The following is a 27092-nucleotide window of genomic DNA, read 5'->3' as shown; positions in this document are numbered from 1 at the left end:
TCGGTCGGTGGGGCGTCCGACTTCGGCCCGGGTCACGATCTCGCAGTCCGTGGCTTCGAGCCCCGCGTCGGGCTCTGTGCCGACAGCTGGGAGCCTGGAGCCTGCTTCGGATTCGCTGTCTCCCTCTCTCTCTGCCCCTCCCCGGCTCATATGCTCTGTCTCACTCTCTCAAGAATAACTAACATTAAAAAAAAAAAATTTAAACATAAAGGAGAATGCAGAGATTCCAAAGTGGGCAACGGACACCTCTCCCAGGAGGGGATCCTCCTTGAACGGCCAATAAGCACACGAAGAGATGCTCACGTCACCCGGGACCGTGGGAATGGAAATCAGAAGCACACCCACTGGGATTCTCTCTCTCTCAAGAAGTCAGAAAACACCAAGCGTAGGGGAGGAGGACGTGGCTGCCGGGGGCCCAACGTGGCGGGGCTGCCCCGAAACACAGCGAGGAGGCGCCTCAAGGAACGGAAAGTAAAGCCACCGCACGACCCAGCAAGCCTGCCGTACACACCCCCAGAATCTCCAAGCGGGGTCTCGAAGAAACATCTGCATCATTCACAGCAGCCGGACGGTGAAAGATCCCCGGTCCGCTGTCGGACGAGTAGGTGCACGCGCAGCGGAGGACGAACCGCGGGAAGAAAGGGGAGTCTGACACGCGCTAAAACACAGGGGGGCCTCGAGGACGCTGCCACGTGAGGTGAGACAGTCACATAAAGACAACTATCGCACCGTTCTACTGATGTGGGGCACCGGGAGGAGTCGCGTTCACAGACGGCAGGAGGGTGGTCGCCAGGGCTGGGGGAGGGAGGAATGGGAGGTTATCGTTTAATGGCTACAGAGCTTCCCTCGTACAAGATGAAGAATTTCAGAGATGATGGTGGCGATGGCCCCGATGTGAATGTACTCGACACCACAGAACCCTACGCTTAAAAAGAGTTACGATGGGGGGGCCCCTGGGGGGCTCTGTCGGCTGAGCGTCCGACTTCGCCTCAGGTCATGATCTCACGGTTCACGAGTTCGAGCCCCGTATCGGGCTCTGCGCTGACAGCTTGGAGCCTGGGGCCTGCTTCCGATTCCGTGTCTCCCTCTCTCTGCCCCTCCCCCACTCAGGCTCTGTCTCTGTCTCTCTCAAAAAAAAAAAACTTAAAAAGTTTAAATAGCTACAGGGGCGCCTGGGTGGTTCAGTCAGTTGAGCATCCGACTTCAGCTCAGGTCGTGATCTCATACTCTGTGAGTTCGAGCTCCGCATCGGGCTCCGTGCTGACAGCTCACAGCCTGGAGCCCGCTTCAGATTCTGTGCCTCCCCCCTCTCTGCCCCTCCCCTGCTCATGCTTTGTCTCAAAAAAAAAATAAATAAAAATAAGAATAAAAATAAAAATAGTTACAATGGTAAATTTCACATGAGGTGCATTTTCTCAAATTGTGGGGGGCGGGGGGAGGGGGGCAGGGAAGAAAGGGAGAGGGAGAAAGAACAGGAAGGAGCAGAGACCCGGAGGTCTGTCCCACAGAATGGGCTGGGCGCTATTGATCGCTGGCCCAGTCAGAAACCCAACGTAGGACATGGTTTCAAGAAAATGTTATTTCCATCACTGTAGGGGGAGCTTCCCATCTCGATGACTTAACACAAACACACCAGAGGTAGAAACCTGTCGTAAACAAAGTACTGGTGCTTAAAGATGTTTCAACCTATATTCCTGTGTCTTCTTGCCAATGGTCACAGATATCAACGTACCCATTTGGGCAATGAATGATTAATCCGGGGGTATCTTTTAAGAGAACTATAACTAACAAACTTTTCAGGAAGAAACCTCACATTAAGATATAACTTGCATGCCGTGTAATGTCCCAATCTAAAGCGAACAATTTCGCGGGTTTCAGCACATACGTGCAAGGTTGTCCAACCATCATCCTAGAAGGAAACCCTGCGCTCATTAGCCATCGCCCCCACTGCCCGTAGCCACTCCCCCTCCCTCCAGGCTCCTCAGTGTAGACAACGGCTAATCCAGTTCCCGCCTCTGTGGATTATCCTGGACAGTTTGCACACGAGGCCTTTCGTGTCTGGCATCTTTCGCTCGGCATGACGTCCTCACGGTTCATCCGTGCCGTGGTCCCACTACTCCACTCTTCCTGTGGCCGAGTAATATTCCACCGTCAGACGGACCACGCTGTCTGCCCATTTATGAGCTGACAGACACGGGCGCTGTGTGCACTCGTGGGCCGTTTCGAACACTGCCATTACGACCATTCGCGCCCAAGTTTTTGGGTGGACGTACGTTTTCATCTCTCTCGGGTGGAGATCTAGAAGCAGAATCGACGGGGTCACGGATGGTCCTGCACACTCGTGTCCTCAGGAGGCGCCAGACTGTCTTCCAGCAGGTGCCCCAGGTCACGTCCCCACCAGCAGGGTGTGAAGGTCCCCTTTCTCCCCATCTTCGTCAAAAGCGACAAACGCTGTTTTATTTTTAAAGTGACTCCTCCTGCTCCTGAAGGGAACTTACACGATTTGTCTCAATGGAACACCAAGCTTATAAAATTGCAGGTAAGCAAAAACATTTTCACCCAAAAACTTGCTCAAAAAAAAAGCGAGAGATGTGTTTCGGCACGCCCAAAGAATCAACCGTTTCTTCCTACGCTGTATCCCATTTCTCCGCAGAGTCACTCAACAATCCAGGGGGAAAGGTAAATGTATACTCAAAAACCGAGGCTGAGACAAGTTACTGACTCTGCCCAGCCAAGCTGCCGAGAGGGCCGGGTGCCACTAGCCTCAGATTTCTCTGCAGAGAGCCCTGCCGCTGGCCTTGGGCTCTGAAACCCAAGCTGAGCATTCTGGAGGGACCTCCCTCCCACTGACATGTGGCCCTGGAGTCATCTGCGGAGACGGTGCCCTGTGCGTGCCACGAGGTACCTCCGAGGATGCTCATCCGCGGTCCCAACACGGGACCCACTCCGTCGGTCTGCGTGCTTCTGTCGCTAAACTCCGGAAACGACCTCAGGGCTGTGACCCCCGGGAGCACCTGGACCGGAGCCTCCGCGGCGCGGACGGACGGTGCCGCCTCCTGACGTGGAAGCCCGCGGCTGGTCCCGACGGGCCGGCCAGGCTTCTGAACGATTCCACAGCGGTGCCAACCGGAAATGACTGCGTTCGCATCTACGTACGTGCGTAAGTGCATCTCCCCGTGAGGAGTTTCGGCGGGTGACACCATTTACTCCCACGTAATTATGGAAAAGAGGTCTTCTGCTCGAAATTTTCTGAAATATTGATATTTCAAATACTAAAGCTTGTAAAGAACTGTTAAGAATTTACTTTCTAAAACATACCACACACTCATCTGTGTCCTTAGGGTGACTATGCTGTCCACGAGACAACCGCCAGCCACCCTCCTGAGGACAGAGCACGTGCTGTGCAAAGGACCCATCACGGGCATGTCTAACTCACGAGTCCAAGTATCTCCACTTGGCAGAAGCAGCACGCACGTGGGGCGCCTGGGGGGCTCAGTCGGTTAAACGTCTGACTCGACTTCGGCTCAGGTCATAATCTCGCGGTTCGTGAGTCTGAGCCCCGGGTGCCGTGCTGGGCTCCGTGCTGACAGTTCAGAGACTGCTTGGGCTTCTCTCTCTGCCCCTCGCTCTGCCCCTCCCCGACCTGCTCTCTCTCTCTCTCTCTCTCTCTCTCTCTCAAAATCAAGAAACTTAAACAAAACAAAACTGTGCAGGTAAACGGCACAGGCTAGGAGCCCACACCCCAAGGAGTGAGCCGACCCGGGCCCCAAGCACCCTCTGCGTCACGTCACCCTGGGGGGTCTAGGCAGAGGGTCCTCCGAGGACCAGTCAAGTGCAGAGCCTGTCCTCTCGGCAAGATGGGACTCCACCGTGCCCCTCCTGTCCCACCCCCCACCGCTGCCCCCCGCGATCCGCAAAGGTCCCGGGAGCCTCATCGAGCGCCACTAAGAACTGGGATCCACAACCGCTCTCTGCCCCTCAGAGCCTCCCCCTTCCTTCTGGCTGCACACCAGCATTCTGGATCCAGGAGAAAGAAGTCTGGCCTCCGGAGCAGAGAGGGAAAACCGTATACTCTGTACCTTTAACCTGGCCTCTGAGTGGTATGGAATGTGATATTGGTGGAAGAGGAGTGGACAACGCTGTCCCAACATCTGGAAAAGAAGTACAGGAAGCTCTTGTGAAATTCAGAGCAGACGCGCGGGCCGGGCCAGTGAGCAGGGCGCCCAGGGCCAGCGAGGCTAAGACGAAGACAGACACCTTCCTACCTGTCCGAGGAGAAGGCGGGGTTACAAGGAATAGGCCCAAACTACTGCCGCGTGGCCGCGAGACCCTTACGGACTGGGGTTCTCGCGGCCGTTCCAGGTCACCCATGGTGTTAGTCTGTGACCTGTCACAGCCACGTGGCTTGCACCACTCACCTTCCGGGAGGGAGCGACCTTGCTGCACTCAGAGGCTATCTCTTTGCTATTTGGAAATCCATTCCAAATGAAGGATGTACTTGGATACGTTTAGCAAACAAGCAGCAACTTTCCGTACAGAGGTAGGGCCCCGGGTGCCCGGGGCGTCTGCCTTAGGACAAGGACTACTCATAAACGGCATGGTCACAGCTCTGCTGTCACGGAGGGAGGGCCTGGAGCCACAAAGTGGAAACGGCCAGGCTGGCCCCTCCAAGTCAGTCAAAGGAGGCAAGGACCAGCAAAGGACGGTGCCACCCTGCCACGGTCACGGTCTGGCCCCAAGAACAGCCCTGCACAGGCTTCCGGGCACTGGGCAGGGCTGAGCCACCACCACAGTCCCAGGAAAAGCCAAGACCACACAAGGCCCCACAGACAATTACCTTTCATGAAGAATCGGCAGGTGGGACGCGGCCTCACCTTCCTGTCACTGGGGTCCTTTACTTCGCCCTCCTCCAGATCGTCATCCTGAAACAGAGGACAACGGGACTTAAAAGGCAGTCACCTTAACGAGAGAGGGGAGGTGGAGGGCGTCCACCAACAGGCACGGCTTCCCCAGACCAGAAAGGGTATTTTCACGAGACTGGTGTCTTGGCCACTTGGCAATTCGGGTCAGTTTTCCAAACCTCGATGGGGATACGCCAGAGCTCGTCTACAAGGTCGAGGCGTGACACAAAACACCAAGTAAAAACGCTCCGTGAAGTACGTAATGCTCAGTACAAAGCAGGCTTCTCTGTTTTCCCTCCGGCAGCAATGCTGGGCAGAAAACGGTTACACTTCACACTTTTAGAATTCTGTGCATTTAAATGGTATTTATAAGCCAAAATATTTTGTTCTTAAAACTCAAAACCAACGTCCTCTAATTTAAGAGTCTAGGGGTGGGGAGGAGGGAGGTCAGGCTCAGACCCAGAACCTTGCCTTCTCAGGCCAGAGCTCCTACCTTGGCTGCCAAGCATTGGTGTAATGTGGGAGCTTTACAAACACCAAAGCCTGGGTGGGTTTCACCCCCAGGAATTCCAAAGAACAGCCATGACCTGGACTACTGCTCTGAGCCCTGTCCAGCCTCCGCTATCCCAGGGCCTCCGTCACCACGGACCTGCAGACACTCCCCTGTGCCCCTCAGTTGAGACGCCATCCCCAGGGGTCACCCCCAGCCCCAAAGCGGGTATGCAGGTGCCTGCCCTGCTGACATCTTTGGTGGGAGGTCCAGGATGGAGCTCCTCACTGCCCCCCCCCCCCCCCCGTCCTGGCCTGTCCTAGCCTGTCCTACGCTGGCTGGGCCCGTCCTGCCTGTCCTGGCCCATCCTACCCTGTCCTAGCCTGTCCTACCTGTCCTGGCCTGTCTTAGCCCACTCTACCCTGTCCTGGCGCATCCCAGCCAGTCCTAACCTGTCCTGGCCCGTCCTGGCCCAACCTAGCCAGTCCTACCCTGTCCTGGCCTGGCCTGGCCTGTCCTAGCCTGTCCTAGCCTGTCCGGGACCGACCTAGCCCGTCCTACCCTGTCCTGGCCCATCCTAGCCCGTCCTACCCTGTCCAGGATGCTCTAGGACAGTCAACCCAAGGGGTCACACAGGGCAGGGTATGGGGATCACCAAAGCGTCTCCCCCCTCATCCAAAGTGCCGCCTGGTCTGGGAGCCACTTCCCCACTGGTGCCCCACTCCCTCCCGACTCCCCACGGGCCCTCCTGGCAGTGACCTTTCAGAAGCCAGCCCGCATTCTTCTTCCTTCTCCACCGCCACTAACCCACTAACACGCGGCTCACCTCATTTTCAGAGGGTGGATTAGTTTCCTGCCTCAGGACCTCCCCACCCCGGCTCCTTTCACCACAGGTCCTCACAGCATGGGTCACGGCCGCCACGGTCCCGCCTGACTGAACAGGGGTTCAGACCAGGCAGGACTGTGACACCGGTCCAAGCACAGTGTTGGGCTTATAGCAAATGGTCAGCAAACATTTGTTGAATGAAAAATACTAAGGTCAAACCCTGGATTTAGGATGGCTTATCTTTAAAGCGTAAATATTTGTATAACTTCTGCCTGAAAAATATTTACTTATTAAAAAAGCATTTTATGGGGCACCTGGGTGGCTCAGTGGGTTATGCATCTGACCGTTGATGTTGGCTCGGGCTGCGATCTCACGGTCATGGGATCAAGCCCTGCGTTGGGCTCTGTGCTGACAGTGCAGAGCCTGCTTGGGATTCTCTCTCTCTCTGCCCCTCCCCCACTCGCTCAAAACAAATAAACGTTAAAAACAATAAAAGTAAAAAAGCATTTTATAGTGAAAAGAACAAATGCCTGAAAGTTATATCCCTTAAGAGCCAACAGAATGATTTCTTTCTTTTAAAAGATTAAATAATTGGGGTGCCTGGGTGGCGCAGTCGGTTAAGCGTCTGACTTCGGCTCAGGTCATGATCTCACAGTTCGTGAGTTGGAGCCCTGCGTCGGGCTCTGGGCTGACAGCTTGGAGCCTGCTTCCGATTCTGTGTCTCCCTCTCTCTGCCCCTCCCCTGCTCGCGACCTTTCTCTGTCTCTCTCTCTCAAAAATAAATGTTTAAAAAATAGATAAATAAAAGATTAAATAATTTATTCAAGAATTTTTTTTAGATCTCCAGAACATATTCACATTCTAAGTGGAAGTCCATACCCGTTAAGCACCACCTCCCCACGTCCAACCGCAGGAGGATTTCCTAGGTCTCAAGATGTGTTTGCTTCCTGTGGCATCATGGAACACCTCTCTCCTCTGGTCCTTTAGAATCTTTTTTTTTTTTTTAAGATAATTCCCCATTTATTTTTGAGGAGGCGGGGCAGAGAAGGGGAGAAAGAAAGGGTATCCCAAGGGGGTTCCACACGGTCAGCACGGAGCCCAACGCGGGGCTTGATCCCACGAAGCACGAACCTCGAGATCACCACCGAGTGGAAATCAAGTCAGATGTTCAACGACTGAGCCCCCTGGTGCCCCGGGCACCTTCTCTTTACAACTGCTCTCATGCCGATGGCTGCTAGACTAACACCTCAGGTGCTATTTGCTCAAATCGAGGGCAGATTCTTCTTTCTCATTAGGAAAACAAAACTCTTCTGAAAGGTTACACCCCATTCAAGTCCTCCTGCTTTATTTGGAAATCAAGGCCCAGGGGTTGAGCTGAGGAGCCCAGGAGGTGGCCCTGCATGGGTCAGGGCTCCCAGTAAGCGCACTGGATCAGATTTAAAGAGGTATTTCTGCAAAGCTGCTACTTTCGATACTTGCCAGAGCAGGGAGGAGACCGGCCCGCCCATCTTAAGACTGGCGAGCGGTCACGTGAGCCATGTTCTGTGCGGCTGCCAAGAAGGCTCAGGGCTAAGAACGCTCGAACCACACGTAAGGCGCACACGACGCAACGTCGACCCAAAGAACACAAGACAGCATCTACCTACTGGCTGCCGCCGTCTAGTCCCCACACCCACTAGGAAGGAGACAGAGGGCTTCCCTGTCATGTGCTGGACGTATGGTCTCTTCTCTAATTATAAACAAACAAGAACGATGAATAGACCACTCAGCGATATAATACCGTGAATTTTTTTCTTTTTTAAGTTTACTTATTTTGAGAGAGAAAGAGTGGGCGAGGGGCAGAGAGAGAGAGAGAGAGAGAGAGAGAGAGAGAGAATATCCCAAGCAGGCTCCAAGCTGTCAGCACAGAGCCTGACGTAGGGCCCGAACTCACAAACTGTGAGATCGTGACCTGAGCTGAAATCAAGAGCCAGACGCTCAACCAACGGAGCCACCCAGGCACCCCAACAGCTGAAATTTCAACTAACCATTTATTTAGTACGATGGCTTTTCAGGTGATGGTTAATTAAAATGACTTCAACTGTGCAGTCTCATGCAAACACAGGTCAAGAACGACGTCTCTACAGCCACATCCACACCACTCAGTCGTCTGCGGCTGTCACATCACGTGTGTCTTTCGGACCTCCTGGTCACAGGGCCACAAGCTGACACAGCGGAGAGCAGAGGACAAAGGAGAGGCCCTAGGGGTCCGGCCAGAAACAACCTGCTGGGTGCACACCTGGGACACCACCCGTGAGGCTCCTGGCGACCCCCACCCGGGACAGACTAACAGCCCCACGTGGAACTCGGGGTGGGCAAGGTTCTCTGGAGTTTTCAGAACTGAGGGACACCAGGCTGCTCGTGTTTCCTTACCAGTGCCCACTCAGGGCAACACACACACACAGGGCACACTGCACTTTACCGGCGTTACAAAATAGGACTGCGGGGGGAGACTGGACTTGAATCCCGGCAGTGTGACCACGGACACAGGCCCCACTCGAGCCGGACTGTCTGTCCTCCAGCAGAACAGGCTGCTCCGTGCCAGGCGCTGCGCTCACGGTGCTCCGTGTGGTGCCTCACAGAAAACCTGAGCAGTGAGCGCTCAAGAGTGGTCATGATTTTAGAGGAAAACTACCTCGGAGGCGATATGCCAAATATGACCATATACGGGCCGCCTGGGGGGCTCAGGGGGGTAAGTATGCGACTTCGGCGCAGGTCATGATCTCTGGTTCATGAGCCCGAGCCCCACGTCGGGCTCTGTGCTGACAGCTGGGAGCCCGGAGCCTGCTTTGGATTCTGTGTCTCCTTCTCTCTCTGCCCCTCCCCCGCTTGTACTCTGTCTCTCTCTCAAAAATAAACATTAAAAAAATTAAAAAAAAAGATTTTCATCTAAGAAAAAGAATAAACATCAGAAAAACCCCTGACCGTGTAGACAACGGTAGCATAGTTTGACATCTCCGTGCAGGTCTTTATCTTGCATTAATAAAAACAAAACAGAACAACAAACCAACGCCTGCATATTATCTACACAAGAAGCCACTTCCGCCACAGCGGCCCCTGCACTAAGGCAGGTGAGTGGGCACCACGTGACGGCACCACGGGGGGGGGGGGGGCGGGCACGGACACCGTGCCAGAGGTGCTGCATCTGTAAGATGGGGGTGACGATCCTGGTCTATGACCCCTTACCCAACACCCCTGGGGCCAGATGTAGTCTAGGAATTCAGAAGAGTTTGGTTTTAGAAGGCGATATAGCAGGGGTCAGAACAGCACCCCGGAACGGATGCGGTCATCCTTCTGGGGGGGGGGGTGCACGACCAGCCACACGAGGGGTAAACACAGGATCACAAAGAGCCTCGCATCGTGTCGGGCAAGGTCTGCCACCAGATGAGCAAGGAAACCTGTCCACTCTCAGAGCTCCCGGACTCCCCGGCTCAGGGTAAGGACTGGGGCCTGCACTCTCTATGTGCCTGATCTGGTGTGGACTCTCCTCAAATGCGGGGCAGGCAGCTGCTTCCTGGGCTTCCGCGAGGCCACGCAGCAGAGGAGAGCGGGGCCCCTGCAGAGTGAAAACCCTGAGCCACCAGAGGGAGACCTTGCGTAGGAGATACTATGTATCTAGATATAAAAGGAACAGGTAGATTTAAACGGGAGAAAATATAAAATACCACCTGCCAAGAAAACACTTCCAAGGATTTTTGTACGTGTGGGGGCCCGAGAGGAGCGCCGTGGACTGTCCACTGGGGACGGGACGTGGCTGCTGTCCCACGGTCTGAAGGGCCACACTGCCAGCGTGAGAGCGATCGACAAAAGCAGGTTTGGAACAAAACACACAGCCCACCCTTTTCCACATGGATGACACCAAATTCTATTAACCAAATGGCAGGTAAGATACAAACCCAGAACCAAATACATGAGCAGAAGGAAGGACGGACACACCCGAGAGCGGAGGACTTGCCGGGAAAGGCAAATCGAAGACCCACAAATCTGAGTGCTCCTCGAACCCTGATGGAAGGAATGGCCACGGCCAGACTCGGCAGGTGCAGGAGGAAGGAACCTCACACAGAGGGGTCCATTTCTGCGGGCTCCACCCACTCTTTCGAGAGACGCCCAGGCAGAGACAGAGCCACAGGTAGGGCCGGGGTTAAGTGTGGCTTCCGGAGCAAGTGAGACTGCTGATTCAATACGAAATAAGGCTCCCCAGGGACTGGCCATCGGGGACCCTCAGCCTCCACTCCACAAACAAGCCAGGGTGCCCGTGTGCAAAATCCCACCCCTCCCACAGGAGCAAAGCAGCATTTCCAGAAACATATCTGCATCTGAAAGGTATTTTGGGAGCACACCAAACACATACAAAGGTAATTCAAGATCTTGGGCACAAATTGTGTGGTTTAGGCAAAAGAAGTTTAAGGGCTTACTCCTCCGCATATCAAGTCACGAGTCCCAGTGACTGGACATCTAAGAGAGGAGAAAAGGCAGGACGAGGCATCACGAAGACGAGAAAGCACTTGGCTTGTAGACTCTCCCACTCAGCTGTTCTGGCAACTCAAGGCCAGGAGGGTTGCAGGGAGGAGGTGGCAGGTGTGCGGGAGGGGCCTCTGGACAGGGAGCCTGCAGGGTACGGGGACCCTTGGGGGTGACGGCGAATGCAGATTCTCGAGGTAGAAGCCAAACCACGCATCTCCCGCTCACAAAACATCCAGGTGGTTCACTTGTGATATGAGAGGGCTTGTAAGCAATGGGGAAAAACACCCCTCTGGGATGGATGCTTTCCGTGAGGCCAGAGGCGACTTTGCAAGGGTTGACTAAAGGGGACCAAGCCAAAGGACCAGCGAAGGCAGGCTGTTTCCAGACCCAAGCGCGTACCTCTGGCTCCCCCTCCATCAGAGACCCGGGCCTGGGAGAGGGAGGGGACACGGCACAGGAACGCCAGTGCGGCATCTTGGTAGGGACAACGCTGCAGCGGGGATCCAGCGGGGAGTGACGGAGGGCTGGGACCAAGACACGAGCAGGAGGAGGAGGCCAGGAGCAGCTGCTCCCAGACAGGCCGATGCTCGTCCACACCGGGTCCTACCAGCTGGGCTCAGGCAGGGCTGGTCACCGACACCCAGTACAGGAGCCGCCCCGTGCGAATGGCTCTCCGGGGCAGACCTTCCTTCTGCCCGCTGCCACTATACATTTCAATGGCACGTACCCCAAAGTAACGGAGGTTTCACCTCTCTGCTCAGAAGGCAGTTAGGGGCTGCCCACAACAGGCCAGTTCTGGCGAGACACAGACGAGCCGGCCAGGCAGCTTGTGGACTCAGGGGACGTGTATTTCAGGAGGCGGGGGAGGGGGAATGACCCCGTAAATTCAGACTGTGCAAATACAACGAAGTCCTCAGCCAGGGATAACGGTCGGGGGAGGAGGCAGAGCCCACGGAGAGGAAGCGACACTTAAGCTGCCAGTTACAGGGCGGGGCGCAGCCGGACACGGACAAGGGCAGGAACCCAGCAGAGGTGCTCGAAGAGGCCGCGTGTGCTCCTGTCACCATTCACTGGGCCTGCCCTCCGCTTGCGGAGGTCTGTCTCCAAGCGGGGCACGAGTCCTGCTCTGCCCCGTCACGTCCCTGCGGCGCAGTGACCCAGAGGCACCATCCGTGGTGTGGGAAGGAGACGGCTTCCGCGTGGCCGAACAAAGCCATCGCCCGGTCTCCTCAGCCGCGCCGTTTCCACCTAGGCTGGGGCCCCTCGTGGGAGGCTGTGTGGAGGGCAAGCCAGCCAGCCGGCCAACCTCAGGATCTCTAGGGGCAAGAAAGCCAAATTGGGCTTTTATTCCACGTGCTTTTTCTAGGGCAACCAGCCAACCTCCAGACGACGGGCATTTTCCAGGGCTGCCTCGGTTCAACCCAAGGTCCCGCACCACCACATCTAAGTGCAGCCGGCAAGCCCACTGGTGCGATGACACCACGGCCGTCCGGGACCCGCAGGGAGACACTTGGCCCATATGATCATGGAAAGGTAGGAAAGGAGCTGAACCTCCCCCTAAGACTCATTCAACAGTTGAGGCAGGAAGAACTCGCAACTGGCCCTCTCTGAGTGGGGAATGGGCCGCCAAGGCCCCCCGGGCCACGCCTGGTAATCAGCCCCTCCCTCGTCATCTTCTCAGGACAGAACAAAGACGGGGCTTTTCGCTCTGCAACACTGACAACCACACCCACAGGTGCCTCGGCCAAGAACTTCATCTTCTGCCTAAAATTTCACCCAAATGGATTAACTCGGGTTTCAAGACCTCTCTTCCCTTGGACGGGCCTGTGGCAGAGGTACGTTTTCCAAAACCGGAAAGGCAGCATGGCTGGGAAACCCAAGGACGCCTGCATAATCATACCCTGACAATACCCTTTAAGTAAAGCCAAGGTTATTAGCAGAGCTGCAAGAAATGAGCTAAAATTCGGAGCTTGTAACCACATACGTCGTGTCCCCACCAAGTTCTGTTCTTACGAGCCTTAGATAAGCAATGTTTAAAACCAGGCACGACCACGGCCTACCGGCACAGGTGAAGACAGAATGGGCACCTAAGGAGGTGTGGTGCTTACCGCGGACTAGGTTAGGTATTTAAGCAGCAACCTTTTCCCTCCTCCAACCCAGAACATTTCTGACAGATCCCACACACCTTCCCCTGTAATGACTCCCAGACAAGCAGCGTCGCCTCCCCTGGGGTACCTCCCCCCACCCACCCCGTTATTTCAATGTGCTCTGTGCCTCTCTCGACTCCTTTGAGTAAAAGCATTACTCGGTAGGACTTCAGGCTCTTTCTCCCCAAAACTCAACTTTTTAAAGATCATGATTACAAAAGACACAAGAACATGCTGTGGGAAAAAGACAGTCTCTTCAACAAATGGTGATGGGAAAACTGGACAGTGACATGCAAAGGGAAACAGGGCCACTTTCTTACACCACAGACCAAACAAACTCAAAACAGATGAAAGACCTAAATGTGAGACCTGAACCCACAGAAACCCTAGAAGACAGCACAGGCAGCAATTTCTGTGACATTGGCCATAGGACCATTTTTCTACATGTGTCTTCTAAGGGAAACAAAAGCAAAAATAAACTATTGGGACGACATCAAAATAAAAAGCTTCTGCACACCGAAGAGAACAATCAACAAAACTAAAAGGCACCCTACGCAATGGGAAAAGACATTTGCAAATGACGTATTGGATAAAGGGCTGGTATCCAAAATCTGTAAAGAACTTACAGGGATGTCTGTCCTAGTAGGAAGAGGGTGTGTGACTCTTGATCTCAGGGCCGTGAGCTCAAGCCCCACATGGGGTGTGCAGATTCCTTAAATAAAATTTATGGGGCGCCTGGGTGGCTCAGTCGGTTGAGCGCCCACCTCTTGGTTTTGGCTCAGGTCGTGATCTCACGGTCACAGAGATGGGCTCCGCACCAGGCATGGTGCCCGCCTGGGATTCTCCCTTGCTGGCACGCGCACACACTCTCTCTCTCTCTCAAAACACAAATAAAACAAAACAACTTAAAAAACTCAACACCAAGAAAATAATCCATTGAAGAAATGGGCAGAAGACACGAACAGACACTTCTCCAAAGAAGACATCCAGGTGGCTCACAGACACATGAAAAGATGCTCAACATCACTCACGTCAAGGAAATACAAATGAAAACCACACTGAGATATCACCTCACACCTGTCAGGATGGCTAACATCAACAACACAAGAAACAACAGGTGTGGGCGAGGATGTGGCTAAATGGGAACCCTCTTGCTCAGATGGTGGGAACGTAAACTGGTGCAGCCGCTCTGGAGAACGGCGTGCAGTTTCCTCAAACAGTTAAAACCAGGTCTAACTCCCCTACAGCCCAGTAATCCCACTACTAAGTACCTACCCTCAAAATACGAAAACACTCATTCAAAGGGGTACGTGCACCCCATGTTTATCGCGGCATATTTACGATAAACTGTGTAGGCAGCTCTAGTGCCCATCGACTGATGAATGGATAAAGGAGATGGGGTGTAATACACGACGGAATACCATTCAGCCACCAAAGAGTGAAACCTTGCCATTTGCAACAATGTGGATGGAACTAGAGTGTATTACGCTAAGTGAGATAAGTCAGAGAAAGACAAACACCATATGATCTCGCTCGTATGTGGAATTTAGGAAACAAAACAAAAGAGCAAAGGGACGGGGGTGCTGATGGTTCCGGGGGGAGGAGGGCTGGAGATGGGGAAACGGGCGGTGGGGATCAAGGAGGCGCGTGGCGTGCCGAGCACCGGGTGATGTAGGGAAATGCTGGATGACTGTACTGAACACTGAAACTAACACCACGCTGCATGTTCACCAACTGGAACTCAAAGAAAAAACTTAGAGAGATAGATCACGATTAAAGTCCTTTCAGCAGGATTATGCATCATGAAAACCCAGCCTATCCGTGTCTGAGATGATATGTCAGCAATACCTTCCCCATAACCTGAAAGTCAAATTATTTAAATAAATTCTAACCAAGTGTGACGGCTTGATCAAAAGCTGGCGTGTTCGGATGCTCCTGTTATCCATTCCTAAGGGCCCCTTCAGGGACACTTCCAGCCGGGACCCTCAGAGGATGGGCTGGGGGGCAAAGATAAAAAGGCCTGAAAGAACAGACAAAACTGGAAGGAAGCTTCTGGAGCCCACCAGTCTCAAGAACCTAACAGGAACTGAAAATCCACAATGGTTTTAGTTGAATGTGAACTCAAGTGTTATTTAAAGATAGCAGAGAGAGAAACGACGTCTTGTCACACAAACCTAGAACTCAAGGAAACAATCGGGGCCGGGCGTCTGTCTGCCCTCCCACCAAAGCAGCAGACGGTGGCGGGGGGGTGGCGTCCACAGGACTTGTGCCAGCTGCTGACCGGCAGGCCCAAGCTCTCTGGGCCTAGCCTGGTCCTCTTCGGGTCTGGCACTCCCGGGTTACCACAGTGACGGCTCCCAGAGTGGTCATGACTGCCCCGCACCCCGCCTCCTCCCTCCGCCCGCCAGCCCGGCCACTCACATCCAGCTCCCCGTCGTCCAGCTCCCCGTCATCGTCCTCCTTGCTCTTCTCCTTGGCGGTCTCCAGGGGCTCCTTGTCTTCCAGGCCGTGAGCACCCGCAGCCCCCTCATCCCCAGGAGCCCCGTCCCCCTTCTCCTCGTCATCCTCAGCGCCAGCCTTCTCAGCCTCGTCTTCCTGCCCGGCAGGGGCCGGCTCCTCGGGGACCTCCTCGTCGTAGTCTAACTCATGCTCGTCCAGGTCCCTGGTGACCGACGAGGCCTCGTCCCTCAGGTCGCTCGCGCGCTCTTCCTCCCCGCGAGGGGGGCTCGCGGGGCCTCTGCTTGGGTCCTGGTCCTCCTCGTCAGAGTGACTCTCCTCCTCCTCCTGGCTCAGTCCCGGGGCGGCGTGGTCTTCATCCTCCAGATCGGAACCCCTCCCCCCAGCTCCGCCGAAGTCCTGATCAGACCCGCTCTCCCTCAGAATGTCATCGTCCGAGAGCCTCTGCTGTTCCTCCTCTTCGTCCTCTGGAGAGCGAGGGTCCCGTTCAGGGCTCTCGGCCACATCCATCGGTACCCACAATTCTGCAAAAGAAAAACAACGCAGGTGCACAGCACTTAGCAAAACGGAAAGCAAATCTGCCCTGGTTTTCCCGGGCCCACACTCGGTCCTGACCGGCAGGAGGGCCCGGGACCCGCACTTGGCCCGGCACTTGGCTCCTCCAGACCCCAGGCCCCCGATCACAGACCACTGCTGCTGGCTGCGCCGACAGGGAGGCCGGGAGGCCAGCACCACCCACGGGGTCTCCACCAGGCTGCATGTACTGACTAAGCTGGGGGGTGAGCGCCTCACATCTGCAGCGATCTGGCAGAGACCTGGTGTTCTTGTCACAAGTGCAACCCGGTAAACAAAGTAGTAAGACAGCTGTTGCAAGGGACAGCTTTTTCAATTCTTAGAGTAAGAACTGAAATTCAAGAAAAGTTGCACGACTGAACGAGACAGCAGAACCGAAGGCACCCCTCAAGGGTCTGAAGCAGAAATCTTGGCCGGCCTTGGGAGTCCCCAGGTCATGGGCTAGCTCCTATTCCCGAACGTGCTTCTGTAAGCACGGCCCTGACTGTCCCAAAGGATCACTCAGGACAAGCTTTAAAAATGCAGAGCTGGGGGCGCCTGGGTGGCTGTCGGTTGAGCGTCCAGCTTCAGCTCAGGTCATGATCTCACGGTCTGTGAGTTCGAGCCCCGCGTCGGGCTCTGTGCTGACAGCTCAGAGCCTGGAGCCTGCTTCGGATTCTGTGTCTCCCTCTCTCTCTCTCTGCCCCTCCCCTGCTCACGCTCTGTCTCTCTCTCAAAAATGAATAAATATTAAAAAAAAAAAAATTAAAAAAAAATGCAGACCCGGGGCCTACTCAGAGACCTGTATGTTGGAGCCACCACCAGACGCCCCGAAGGTGGCACTCGCTCATGCACCCTGTGATTTCCTCACAGCAAAGTGGAGAATCACCGCCCTAACACAGGTATATCACAGAAAAGGACTCTTGCAGAAAACTTTACATGTTTGAGTAGTTTCACGTGTAAAAAGACTGTCATTTCAGAAGATCTCACTTTTATTTTTACCAATCTGGATTTAATACTAAAGTGTATATTTTTTGCTTTTCCAACCTTGATGCCCATAGACAGTATACTGTTCCATTTCTTCCTTAAAAAAATTTTTTTATTGGGGCGCCTGGGTGGCGCAGTCGGTTAAGCGTCCGACTTCAGCCAGGTCACGATCTCGCGGTCCGTGAGTTCGAGCCCCGCGTCAGGCTCTGGGCTGACGGCTCGGAGCCTGGAGCCTGTTTCCGATTCTGTGTCTCCCTCTCTCTCTGCCCCTCCCCCGTTCATGCTCTGTCTCTCTCTGTCCCAAAAATAAATAAAAAACGTTGAAAAAAAAAAATTTTTTTTTATTGTTTGTTTATTTTTGAGAGAGACAGAGCATGAGCAGGGGAGGGGCAGAGAGAGAGAGAGGGAGACAGAGAATCCGAAGCAGGCTCCAGCTCCGAGCTCCAGAGCCCGACGCGGGGCTCGAACCCACAGACCGTGAGATCATGACCTGAGCCGAAGTCGGATGCTCAACCGACTGAGCCCTCAGGCGTCCCTGTTCCATTTTGGAGACTGCACACAGTGGGACCGGAGTATATGTGCAGGAAACCAACACCACTCACCAGCGCAACCTGGAGTGAGTCACTGTTGCAACAGCAGGAATGGCGAAGGGCTCAACGTTCACCTGAGTCTTCAAAGTTATTATTTAAGATGATGTATGTCACAATCATGCTACTTGGTATTTGGTACTGGAAGCACACACATATGACTGCATACTTCAATAAATACAGAAAACTATTGGGGCGCCTGTGTGGCTCAGTCAGTTAAGTGTCTGACTTTGGCTCAGGTCGTGATCTCACGGTTCACGGGTTTGAGCCCCTGCATCAGCCTGCTGGCTGTCAGCACAGAGCCTGCTTTGGATCCTCTGTCCCCCACTCTCTCGGCCCCTCCTCCGCTCGTGCTCTAGTGCGCTCTCTCTCAAAAATAAGATATATAAAATTATCTTATGCATTTATATAACTAAAAATTAAACACGTATCTTTCAAATTTATACTTTTGAAAAGAGAACCTGTGTTTAAAGATGCATACCAAGAGCTGGTGCCCTAATTGATAGAAACACTGTTTTTGCAGTTAATGGAAATTATTATAATTGAGCACAGGTTAGGACAAATCACCTAAAATTTGCCACTTTACAATCAACCAAATGACCACCGGTAATAGAAATTTACAAACCTGATCATCCATTCATAGCCACAGTTTTGAGCATGATTCACTTTTCGGTCTTCCTAACTGTACTATCCAGAGGTAGGACTGGGGACTATTGGGGAGAATTTTTTAAAAGTCAGTCCTCAAATGGTGGACCCTGCTGAATATGAAGTAGGCCCCCCCGCCCCAGACAGCACGCCTACTGCCCCCCGTGAGATAAGCGAGGTGCCTGAAAGCTAAGGACTTTCCACGCTCAGCGGTCAGACAGGGCCAGGTTGCAACAAGCACTCGGGGCCCCTTCCCCTTTCTTGGTGGACAGTAAGCTTTTCCTTTGTGCAGGAGTCCTATGCCCATCTCTGCACAGATCTTCTTACGCTATATACAAGACACCTCTCCACACGGGGCAGCTGCTGAATCTAGACCTGTGCCCTGTGGGCAGCCGGTCACACGGAGCTGGTTACTGAGCCTCAGACGCCCCTACCGGAAACCTGACAAATTCTGATTTTCACATTTTATAGTGCGATGGCAACCCCAGAAAACAAAATGACTTCCCACTTAAATCAATCGACTGTTATCTAAAATTAAATGTCCCCTCAAACTAGATTAAAAATCAGACAACTGATAGGCTGCAGAAAATACCTTCCAAGCCCGCCACTGGCCTCGCAACATACTATCCTGTTCAGAGCCACGAACTCTCCTAACCTGGTAACAGCTCTTTTCTGGGGGTCATATGCAAACCGGTTTGTACTTTGGTCTCGCTGTCATGATTAGATCCAATCAGACTGCCTTTTATACTTTGGGAACTTGAAATCAAATCCTAGAGTAATAAATGGAAGAAACACAGTACCTAACTTCAAATACCCAAACTAATGCAAAAAGTGGGCAGTTTACCCGCTGGGGGCTGCATCTCAATGGGACACCCAGTGCAACAGTGTGGCCTCTGTGTTAGACCTGGACCCCAGCTTCCTAGAGTCGGGACCTTGGGCACACCTCGGGCCACACCTCGGTACGTCTCTTCATCTGAAATATAGGGACAGGAGTATCTATTTTGCAAGATTGTAACAATTAGATGAGCTAAAGCCTGATCATGTGCCTGACAGAGGCTCCACACATTCGAATCTGAACTGAACTGGTGAGAAGTAAAGGTACTCCCCAACTTCTAAGAACCAGACTCTTATCACCCGTCAGACACACTTCCAGTCTCTGCGAGCACTTAGGAGTTAATTCATTCATGGTTTCATCCAACAAACAGCTGTCTACTCGATTCAAGACTGGATCACTGAAACAACTCTGCAATGAAGCTGACAGCCACCACCGCCTGCTGAGAGATGACCCCCCCCCTTCCCCCCGTGTCAGGCACCTGACCAATCCCTGTCAGCCTTCCAAATAAACCATGTTCCCCGTCACAGATAAGGAGACCTAGGCCGCATGGCCACGGAGTGGGTATCTAGGGACCGCAAGTCAGAACTGCACCCGGAGCGTGTGGTCAATTACAGAACCCCGTACTCTGCGTGAGCGCGTGCTACCCGCCGAGGAACCCACCCCTACATTTTGCCACTGCTTCTATAGGAAATGGGACCTGAGTTCCAAACTGATTTTGTAAACTCTTTTTTGGGGGAACAGAACCTACACATAAACTGGGGACTGCTACTGAACCAGTAGAGTCTGCCTGTTTTTATTTCCTCCCTTTTAAGGCTTTGTGCTGGTCCATCTATAACTTCTTAGCCCTTCTACAAAACCACATTTTCATATATGTGGAGAAATTAACATAGCACTTACGTAGTCCATTAGTTAAAAACCAGTTATGAACATATGAAGATCCAACTTGTGACACCAGTCATTTTAAGCTCGTCTGCAGTTTGAATCTTAGGCACATAAGCTAAACAGAAATCCAAGAGAAGAACCCCCAAAGGTGCACACCGTTATACTGGCCCCGTGAGCAACGCAGACTCAGATTACCATCTGGAGATGCTGGAGCACTGTGGCAGGAAAGTCACTTTAAGAAGTCCTTATTGAGTGCACACCCCCCACGGTGTAAATTGTGGAAATCAATTCAACATTCCAAGGACACAAAGCTAACTTCCTGACTCTCAAAGGCAGTTTTCAGAGCTGACCAGAAGGCAGCAGGGCTACCTAAGGCCCCGTGCACCCGCCACTCTGGGCAAGTGCACCATCTTGGGAGTCAAAGGTTCTAAATTTTGCCAAGAATCCTCAGTTACAGGTGACTGTGTGAGAAGAGCGGAGTAAAAAGTCCGCCTCTTTGGGGGCAGCCCAGTGTTCTCTGGTAGTGGTGCTTAGCCTTTAGGAGAGCAGGGAGGGCTCGCGTCCCTAGAAAAACGAGAATATGTGCAACATATCTTCCACTTTAGGGAGTTCAAGACCCCCTGGGGTCCATCCGCTGTCCCCAGATTAAGAGCTGGTGCCTTAAGTATACTGTACGTTACCGTACTCCAAATCCATACTTACCACGCCGTCCACAACTGTTGGTCTGCAAAGTCTGTCGGCGGGCCCCGCCCCCACCCTACATGGAGTACCTGAGGCGAAGGGTTCAGACTCACCTCTCTACTCCCCAAGCTCAGCAGACAGCTGGCACCGAGTAGCACGGCTCCACGTACTTTACTGTCTAAACGGGGTCACGGTTGAGACTGAAGGGGGGGGGGGGGGCACTATGAACAATTACAACAGCCATTAGGAGGTGCTGTCCTAGGCACACTGGGACGTACGATCCCCCTTAGAAGGCCCTGATAATTTCCTGAGGAGTCGCCTCTCGTCTTTACCTGGGGAGCCCCTTGGGATTTTACGGTATGAGGCTGCTCACAGGTGAACACGCTGCACAGAAAAACACGCCAAAGAACCTGCCTATTAGAAACAACCCGAGTCACACCCTGCTGCCCGGAAGAGAAGTGTCACCGGGGGTCAGAAGAAGGCTTGCCTTCCAGGCACCGTGCCGGGCAGGCTCACCGTCTCTCGGGGTACCTATGTCCTGTTTGGAGACGAACTCGGCGTGGCAGCCATGTGAGTGCACACCCCGGGCCACATGCCAGGAAGAACACACAGCCTACGGATGCAGACAGTGACACGGGCTCTTGTCACGTCTTCACCAACTCCTGGGCTCGGAGTTTTTACTCGGCTCTTCTCGCACAATCACCCTGTAACCGAGGATTCTTGGCAAAGTTTAGAACCTTTGACTCCCAAGATGGTGCACTTGCCCAGAGAACCGAATGACAAGTGTCCATCCATCACCGTGTTTCCACTGCAGGCTGCTTTGGGCAAGTGACACTTGATAAATGCTTGTTGGCTAAATGACAACATCTTGTTACTTGATAAACTACCTGTTGCATACCAGAAACTGGAAACAAGTGCTCATTTTTAGAAGACGATACCAGAACTCAGACGTGCAGTGAGTGGAGTCTCGTCACCCAGCAGCCACTCTGGAGGGCTGCGCACGGATTCCAATAGCAACGCTAAAGTGCAGAACGTTTTGGGAACTTCTCTTTTTGAGCGACGTTTGGGACCTTTTCTTCTCACGCTCTAGTGGCCGCAGACGCTCGTCCTCTCAAGGTAGGTCACTCGAGAGATCTCAGGAAACCCAGGAGAGGAGCGACTAAGCCACGTAAGAGGACTTCTGGTTAAATGCAGGGTACGACTATCGAATGGGACTAATCTTCTCACCCGACGCAGGTACTTACGGCCAAAACAAGAGTTCTCAGGAGGCTGTGGCAAAGGAGCACCCGTGAAATACAAGCATAACCTTTCAGGAAGATAACTTTTAATAGAGCAATCCCTATCTGAAGGTCTAAGTTCTGGTACATCCAGTTACAATCCTGATTCAAAACGTCACAGGTTCACAACATCTAAAGGAAGGATGTCAAGACTGGTGACAGACACCACCCCCAACCGGACTAAGCCTGACCACCAAAAACTCCTCAGGAAAGAAGCACTCACCTTGAGATGATCTGTAGCTGTGAAAAAGTAAAAAAAAAACCTTCTTAAACACGAGCAAGGCCACAGCTTACCTGTTTGCTCTCTGAAAGGATTCTACCGAGCTTTCTTACAACATGTGAGCATTTCCCACCCCAAACCAGGGAGGAGTTCCAGCCTTTGGGACACAGAGCTGGCTGTGCTCCACACGCGTGCTCAGGCTGTAAAATTCTCGGGCCAAGACTCCCATCCACAGGCAACAGGGGAGGTGAGTCTCAAAGAAGAAATGATGAGACGCTGCTCTGCCCCCAGACAGTACTACAGAGGCCAAGCACTCCCTTCTTCCATTTTCCCCAAACGGATCAGAAGACTGCCCCACTCTTGCCAAAGACCTTGTTGAACAGCGCTCTCTTAAAACGATCGGCCACACTACTCGGCAAATTAGCTGTCACAAAGTATTCGACAAAACTTAACTTTCAGCAGATGCAAGGCTGGAAGTGAGTTTTTCCAAAGGACTCGGCATCCTCCGGGCTCCTAACTTAAGGAGTTAAGTTAGTGGCGCGCGCGTTGGGGCACAGCCAAAACATCCAACCTGTGCACCGTGAAGCTGAGGGAGCAAGTTCCGGGAGGCTCCAGAGAGCTCAAAGTTCCCGAAGAGCCCATCCCCGGTCTTGGCTGGCCTCCTCCGCCGGGCGAACCTGCGTGCCTCCCCCCGCTACTCCTGCTGTGGGCGGCAAACATGTGCCACGCGAATGTCCCGGAAGACAAATGACAGCTTCGGGAGTATCGACTCCACCGCTGGGCGCACAGGCGGCCGCGGGGAGTTCGGGGTCTGAGTGGGTTCCAGGGCCCCGTGGGCCGGCTCGCAGCGGACTGAACGCGGGATCGTGTGTGTTTCAGGGACCCCTTCCCAGGGCCCGAGGGCCACGCTCGGCCGGGGACGCAGCCCGGAGCGCTCCCCGGAGGCGGCGGCGCCGGAGCTCCCGGCCCTCTGCTCCGCGCCGCCGCCACGCTCCCCGCCCGGCCGCCTCGGCCTCCTCCCCGCCGGCCCGGCCTCCCCGCCGCCGCCGCCGACACTTACCTCAGCGCGAGGGCGGGGAGGGGGCCACGGCTCCGCTGGCGTCGGGGCGGCGCGGGGAAGACGTCCCTCGGCCCTTCCGCTCCTCACAGGCTCCGGCTTGAGGCGCGACGCGGGCGGAACAAACGGGCTCCACTACCCGCGGGGGCCGGCCATTGTGCGACGTCATCAGGCCGCGACGGTCGTCCTGCGGGCCGGCGGGCTTCCCTCCCTCGCCCCGCCCTCCGCCCGCTTCCTTCCGGCCTCCGCGCGGCCGCCTCCGCGCGGCCCCACCCCCGCGGCGCGCGCCTGCCTGAGCCTGCCACGGCGCAGGCGCCGCCCAAGCCCCCGCCCTGGGGCGTGTCTCCGAGTCCACGCGCGGCCGGCCGCCCGAACACGCCTGCGAGGGGCGGGGCGAGCTGGCCGCGCCGCGCGGTCACGTGACGCCCCGCGCCGCTGGTGCCCGCCCGGCGGCCTCGCCCTTTTCCCGCGGACCCGTGAGCTCCCGCCACGCGGATGTGCGCGCCCAGCGCAAAGTTACTCGTGTTTCCCGCACTGAGCTGAAACGGCAGAGCCCCGACAGTTTTCGCGGCTTCCGTCGGATTGCATCGCTTATGTTCACTGAGTGTAAGCGACTCAACACAGAATTGATCCTTTGTGAGTATTGAGTTTAAATGTCAAAGCTTACAAATTGTAACCGTTTCCGGTTTCGTAAAAATAATCAGCTCAACGCAGAGATTAATCATTTCTCAGATACTGAGATTAAATATCAGCGCTTAACAACTTCATTTCCGCGGGAATAAACAGCTCTCCCTATTACTAGAATGATCAGTGTATCAGAAGGACGTCACGTGGCACCTGGAGCATTTTTGGCAGCTCACCAGCTGTGGGCACAGCCCCTCGGGGTGGGGCCATCCTGCGGAGGGCCAAACACAGCACTTTAAAAAAAAAAAATTAATTTATTAATTTTTTTTGAAAGGGTGTGAACGGTGAAGGAGCAGAGGGAGAGGGAGACACAATCCAAAGCAGGATCCAGACCTTGCGCTGTCAGCACAGAGCCTGATGAGGGGCTAGAACCCACGAACCACAGGATCGTGACCTGAGCTGAAGTTGGAAGCACAACTGACTGAACCTCCCAGGCGCCCCTAAGATTTTATTTTTAAGTGATCTCTACCCCCAAGGTGGGGTTCAAACTCAGGACCTCCAGGTCAAGAGTCCCATGCTCCCCCCTCTGAAGGCACTTTCCATTTTAGAGAGGAAGGTCCTGGGCTTGGTTGAATGCCCGGCAGTCTTGGCCTTAGGAGTTTTAATCGTTTGCCAACAAGGGAACCAAGTTTCCTTTTGCGCTGGGTCCTGCAGATTATGTAGTGGGTTCTGGGTGTAATTAAGGGTTTGGGGATGTGCTAAGCAGAGCAGGCCTTCATTCAGCCATCTTCCTCCTCCAGAAAATTCGCAATAAATACTAACAGCTCCTCCTTGGTGCAGTCTGCCACTGTTCAGCCGCAAATAAGTCTGGCACGCCGTGAAGTTGCGTGAACTCATAGATGTTTGCCCCATGTCATCTGAACAAATGAGCCAGGGAAGAAACAAGTTACCATATCACCCAGCAATGCCACTCCCAGGTTGCTGAACCAAGAGAACTGAAACCTGTGCACACAGACATCTGTACGCGAATGGATGTTGGTAACAACTTTATTCACAACAGCCACGAGGGGAAACTACCTGCGTGTTCATCAAGTGATGATAGGTAGATACGGTCTATCCGTCCAGTAGAATATTACTGAGCCACATAAAGGAATGTAGCCTTTTTAAGAAGAGAGAGCAAAGAGTTCTCTGTCTCCTCCTCCAGCCGCCACGGGAGGGCACAAGAAGGTGCCATCTGCAACCCTGGAAGAGGGCTTTCACTAGAACCTGACCACACCAGCTCCCTGTTCTTGGGCTGCCAGCCTCCAGAACTCTGTCCGCGATTCTACCTCCTCAGTGAATCTCCAACCACCCTCCCTTTTCTCCAACCACCGTCACCACCTGCCAGGATTAAAGCTGCAGCTCCAGACCTGGTTCCCTTGTTGTCACTGTGCCCTGCCCCCATCCTCTCCCGGACACCAAGAGTCACCTGCCTATAATCTCACTGCTCCAGCCTGAGGCCCCTCCAGCGGCTCCCCCTGTCCCCAGATCAGACCTGAACCCTTGGGCGTGCTGTCCCCGCTCCGTGACCTGCCCAGCCTGTCCCACCAGCACGTGTTCCTTCTTTGCCCTCAATTTGCGGCACACTTCCTGGGCCACCAGGTGTTTACATGTGTCATTCTTCTGCCTGGGATGCTGCTCCTACATCTCCCCGCCTAACGTTGATCGTTCTTCAGGCCTCGTTGATGATGGACCTTCTCCCAGAACCTTGACTGTCTACGCAGCACAGCTATGAGCTCCTGGTCAGGCACGAGTCTCTAATCACAGTGTTTGCAGCATCTGGGGTGGGGGTGTGTGTTGGGGGAGCAGCATCTAGAAAGACAGAAAATGGCTGAGGTGGGATCAGAACCCGGGTGTCTCTGAACGTAAACACCACGGCACCTCTGTGCTTTGAGCCAGAGGCCCTGGGTGTCAGCATATGAACAGTGTCCCTGTGAGCCTCAGTTTCCCTGCTCTATAAAGTGGGGCTGTTCACACCTGCCGCCTCCTCCCGAGAGAAGGAAGAGGGAGTGCGGTGACAGGCACACACGGTCGTCGGTTCGCAGAGCTCTTCCCTCACGGCAGGCCTTGTGCTGGGCATTGTCGTGAGATCCTTGGGAGGCACCCCCCCGCCGCCCCCGTGATCTGTTTTTTATAGTTGAGGAGGTAGAAGGCGTAGGGGCGCACAGCTGGGGTTTCACCCCGGCAGGTGGACCGCAGATCCCAGGCGTTCTGTGACATCACAAATGAGGTGTCTCCAGGTGAAGTTACTCTGGGTGTGACTGTTCTGCAAGAGAAACATAAACATCTGTCTTAGCCACCCGGGTCGTTTGGAGTCAGCGTCACTAGCAGCCCCTCTGACCCTGACTGGCAGGCATTCTCCCGCCATGTTCAGTGCGTCAACACACGTGATCCCATCTGGCCGGGGCCATCGGGTCAGTCAAAGCCAACGGGCTTGCATTAACACTACTTAACCGCATGAGAGCGCTGCCACCACCGAGCTGGGACAGCTGGGACGGTGCCCTGAGGTCACTGGGTCTGAACCTCTCAAGCGTGGTGGTCTCTATTGGGCTACAACCACTTTGGAGAACCGCAGGCATATTGGGAGCAGTGCTCTGTGGCCAAAAACATGACCCTAGGCGGGCGGCCCAAAGTGGAGTCGGGCTTCAGCAACACGGGACCTGTTAGGAACGCACGGTCTCGGCCAAAATCAACCACTCGGGAAACAACAGACGATGACGAGGATGTGGAGAAAGGGGAACCCTCTTGCACCGTTGGTGGGAATGCACACTGGTGCAGCTGCTCTGGGAAACAGCGTGGACGTTCCTCAAAACGTTAAAACTAGAACTACCCTCCGACCCAGCAATTGCACGACTAGGAATTTATCCAAGGGATACAGGTGTGCTGTTTCGAAGGGGCACACGCACCCCAGTGTTTACGGCAGCGCTATCGACAACAAAGTATGGACAGAGCCCAAATGTCCACTGACTGATGAATAAAGATGTGGTATATATAGAATGGAAAACTACTCAGTGATCAAAAGGAATGAAATCTCGCCATTTGCAACAACGTGGATGGAACTAGAGTATATGATGCTAAGCAAAGTAGAGAAAGATAAATATGATTTCACACGTGGAATTTAAGAAACAGGAACACAAGGGAAGGATAGCAAAAATAAGATAAAAAGAGAGAAGGAGGCAAACCACAGAAGACTCTTTAATACAGAGAACAAACAGGGTTGATGGGGGGGTGGGGGATGGGCTAGATGGGGGATGGGCATTAAGGAGGGCACTTGTTGGGATGAGCACTGGGTGTTATATGTAAGCGTTGAATCACTAAATTCTACTCCTGAAATTATCACGTTATATGTTAACTTACTTGGATTTAAATAAAATTTAAAAAT

At 53.8% G+C, this 27092-nt stretch overlaps 1 protein-coding gene and 1 long non-coding RNA gene across 4 annotated transcripts in view; one reads left to right on the top strand and one right to left on the bottom strand.

The window, feature by feature from the left end:
- ZC3H18 (zinc finger CCCH-type containing 18) overlaps positions 1–23217 on the bottom strand; it is a 59772-nt gene extending 36555 nt beyond the window's left edge. Inside the window, exons 1-4 of one of the 3 annotated variants that reach the window (XM_049622745.1) lie at positions 23051–23217; positions 15289–15848; positions 4838–4922; positions 4080–4151 (exon numbers count right to left, since the gene is read on the bottom strand). In XM_049622745.1, the coding sequence (XP_049478702.1) occupies positions 4080–4151; positions 4838–4922; positions 15289–15834 (703 nt within the window). In that variant the 5' untranslated portion in view covers positions 15835–15848; positions 23051–23217. Of the gene's footprint in view, positions 1–4079; positions 4152–4837; positions 4923–15288; positions 15849–21993; positions 22918–23050 lie in introns of those variants that run through there. The other 2 variants (XM_049622746.1, XM_049622747.1) reach the window with 2 other exon arrangements.
- A 118-nt stretch (positions 23218–23335) lies between these two features.
- Positions 23336–25077, top strand: LOC125916512 (uncharacterized). The gene is made up of 2 exons (XR_007455944.1): positions 23336–23683; positions 24006–25077. It is a non-coding gene; the product is annotated as an uncharacterized LOC125916512 (long non-coding RNA).
- The last annotated feature ends 2015 nt before the right edge of the window (positions 25078–27092 follow it).

Source organism: Panthera uncia (genome assembly GCF_023721935.1).
Source record: "Panthera uncia isolate 11264 chromosome E2 unlocalized genomic scaffold, Puncia_PCG_1.0 HiC_scaffold_20, whole genome shotgun sequence".
Classification (NCBI taxonomy): domain Eukaryota; kingdom Metazoa; phylum Chordata; class Mammalia; order Carnivora; family Felidae; genus Panthera; species Panthera uncia.
The sequence above is the reverse complement of the archived record's forward strand: the minus strand, read 5'-3'. Positions and strand labels throughout refer to the sequence as shown.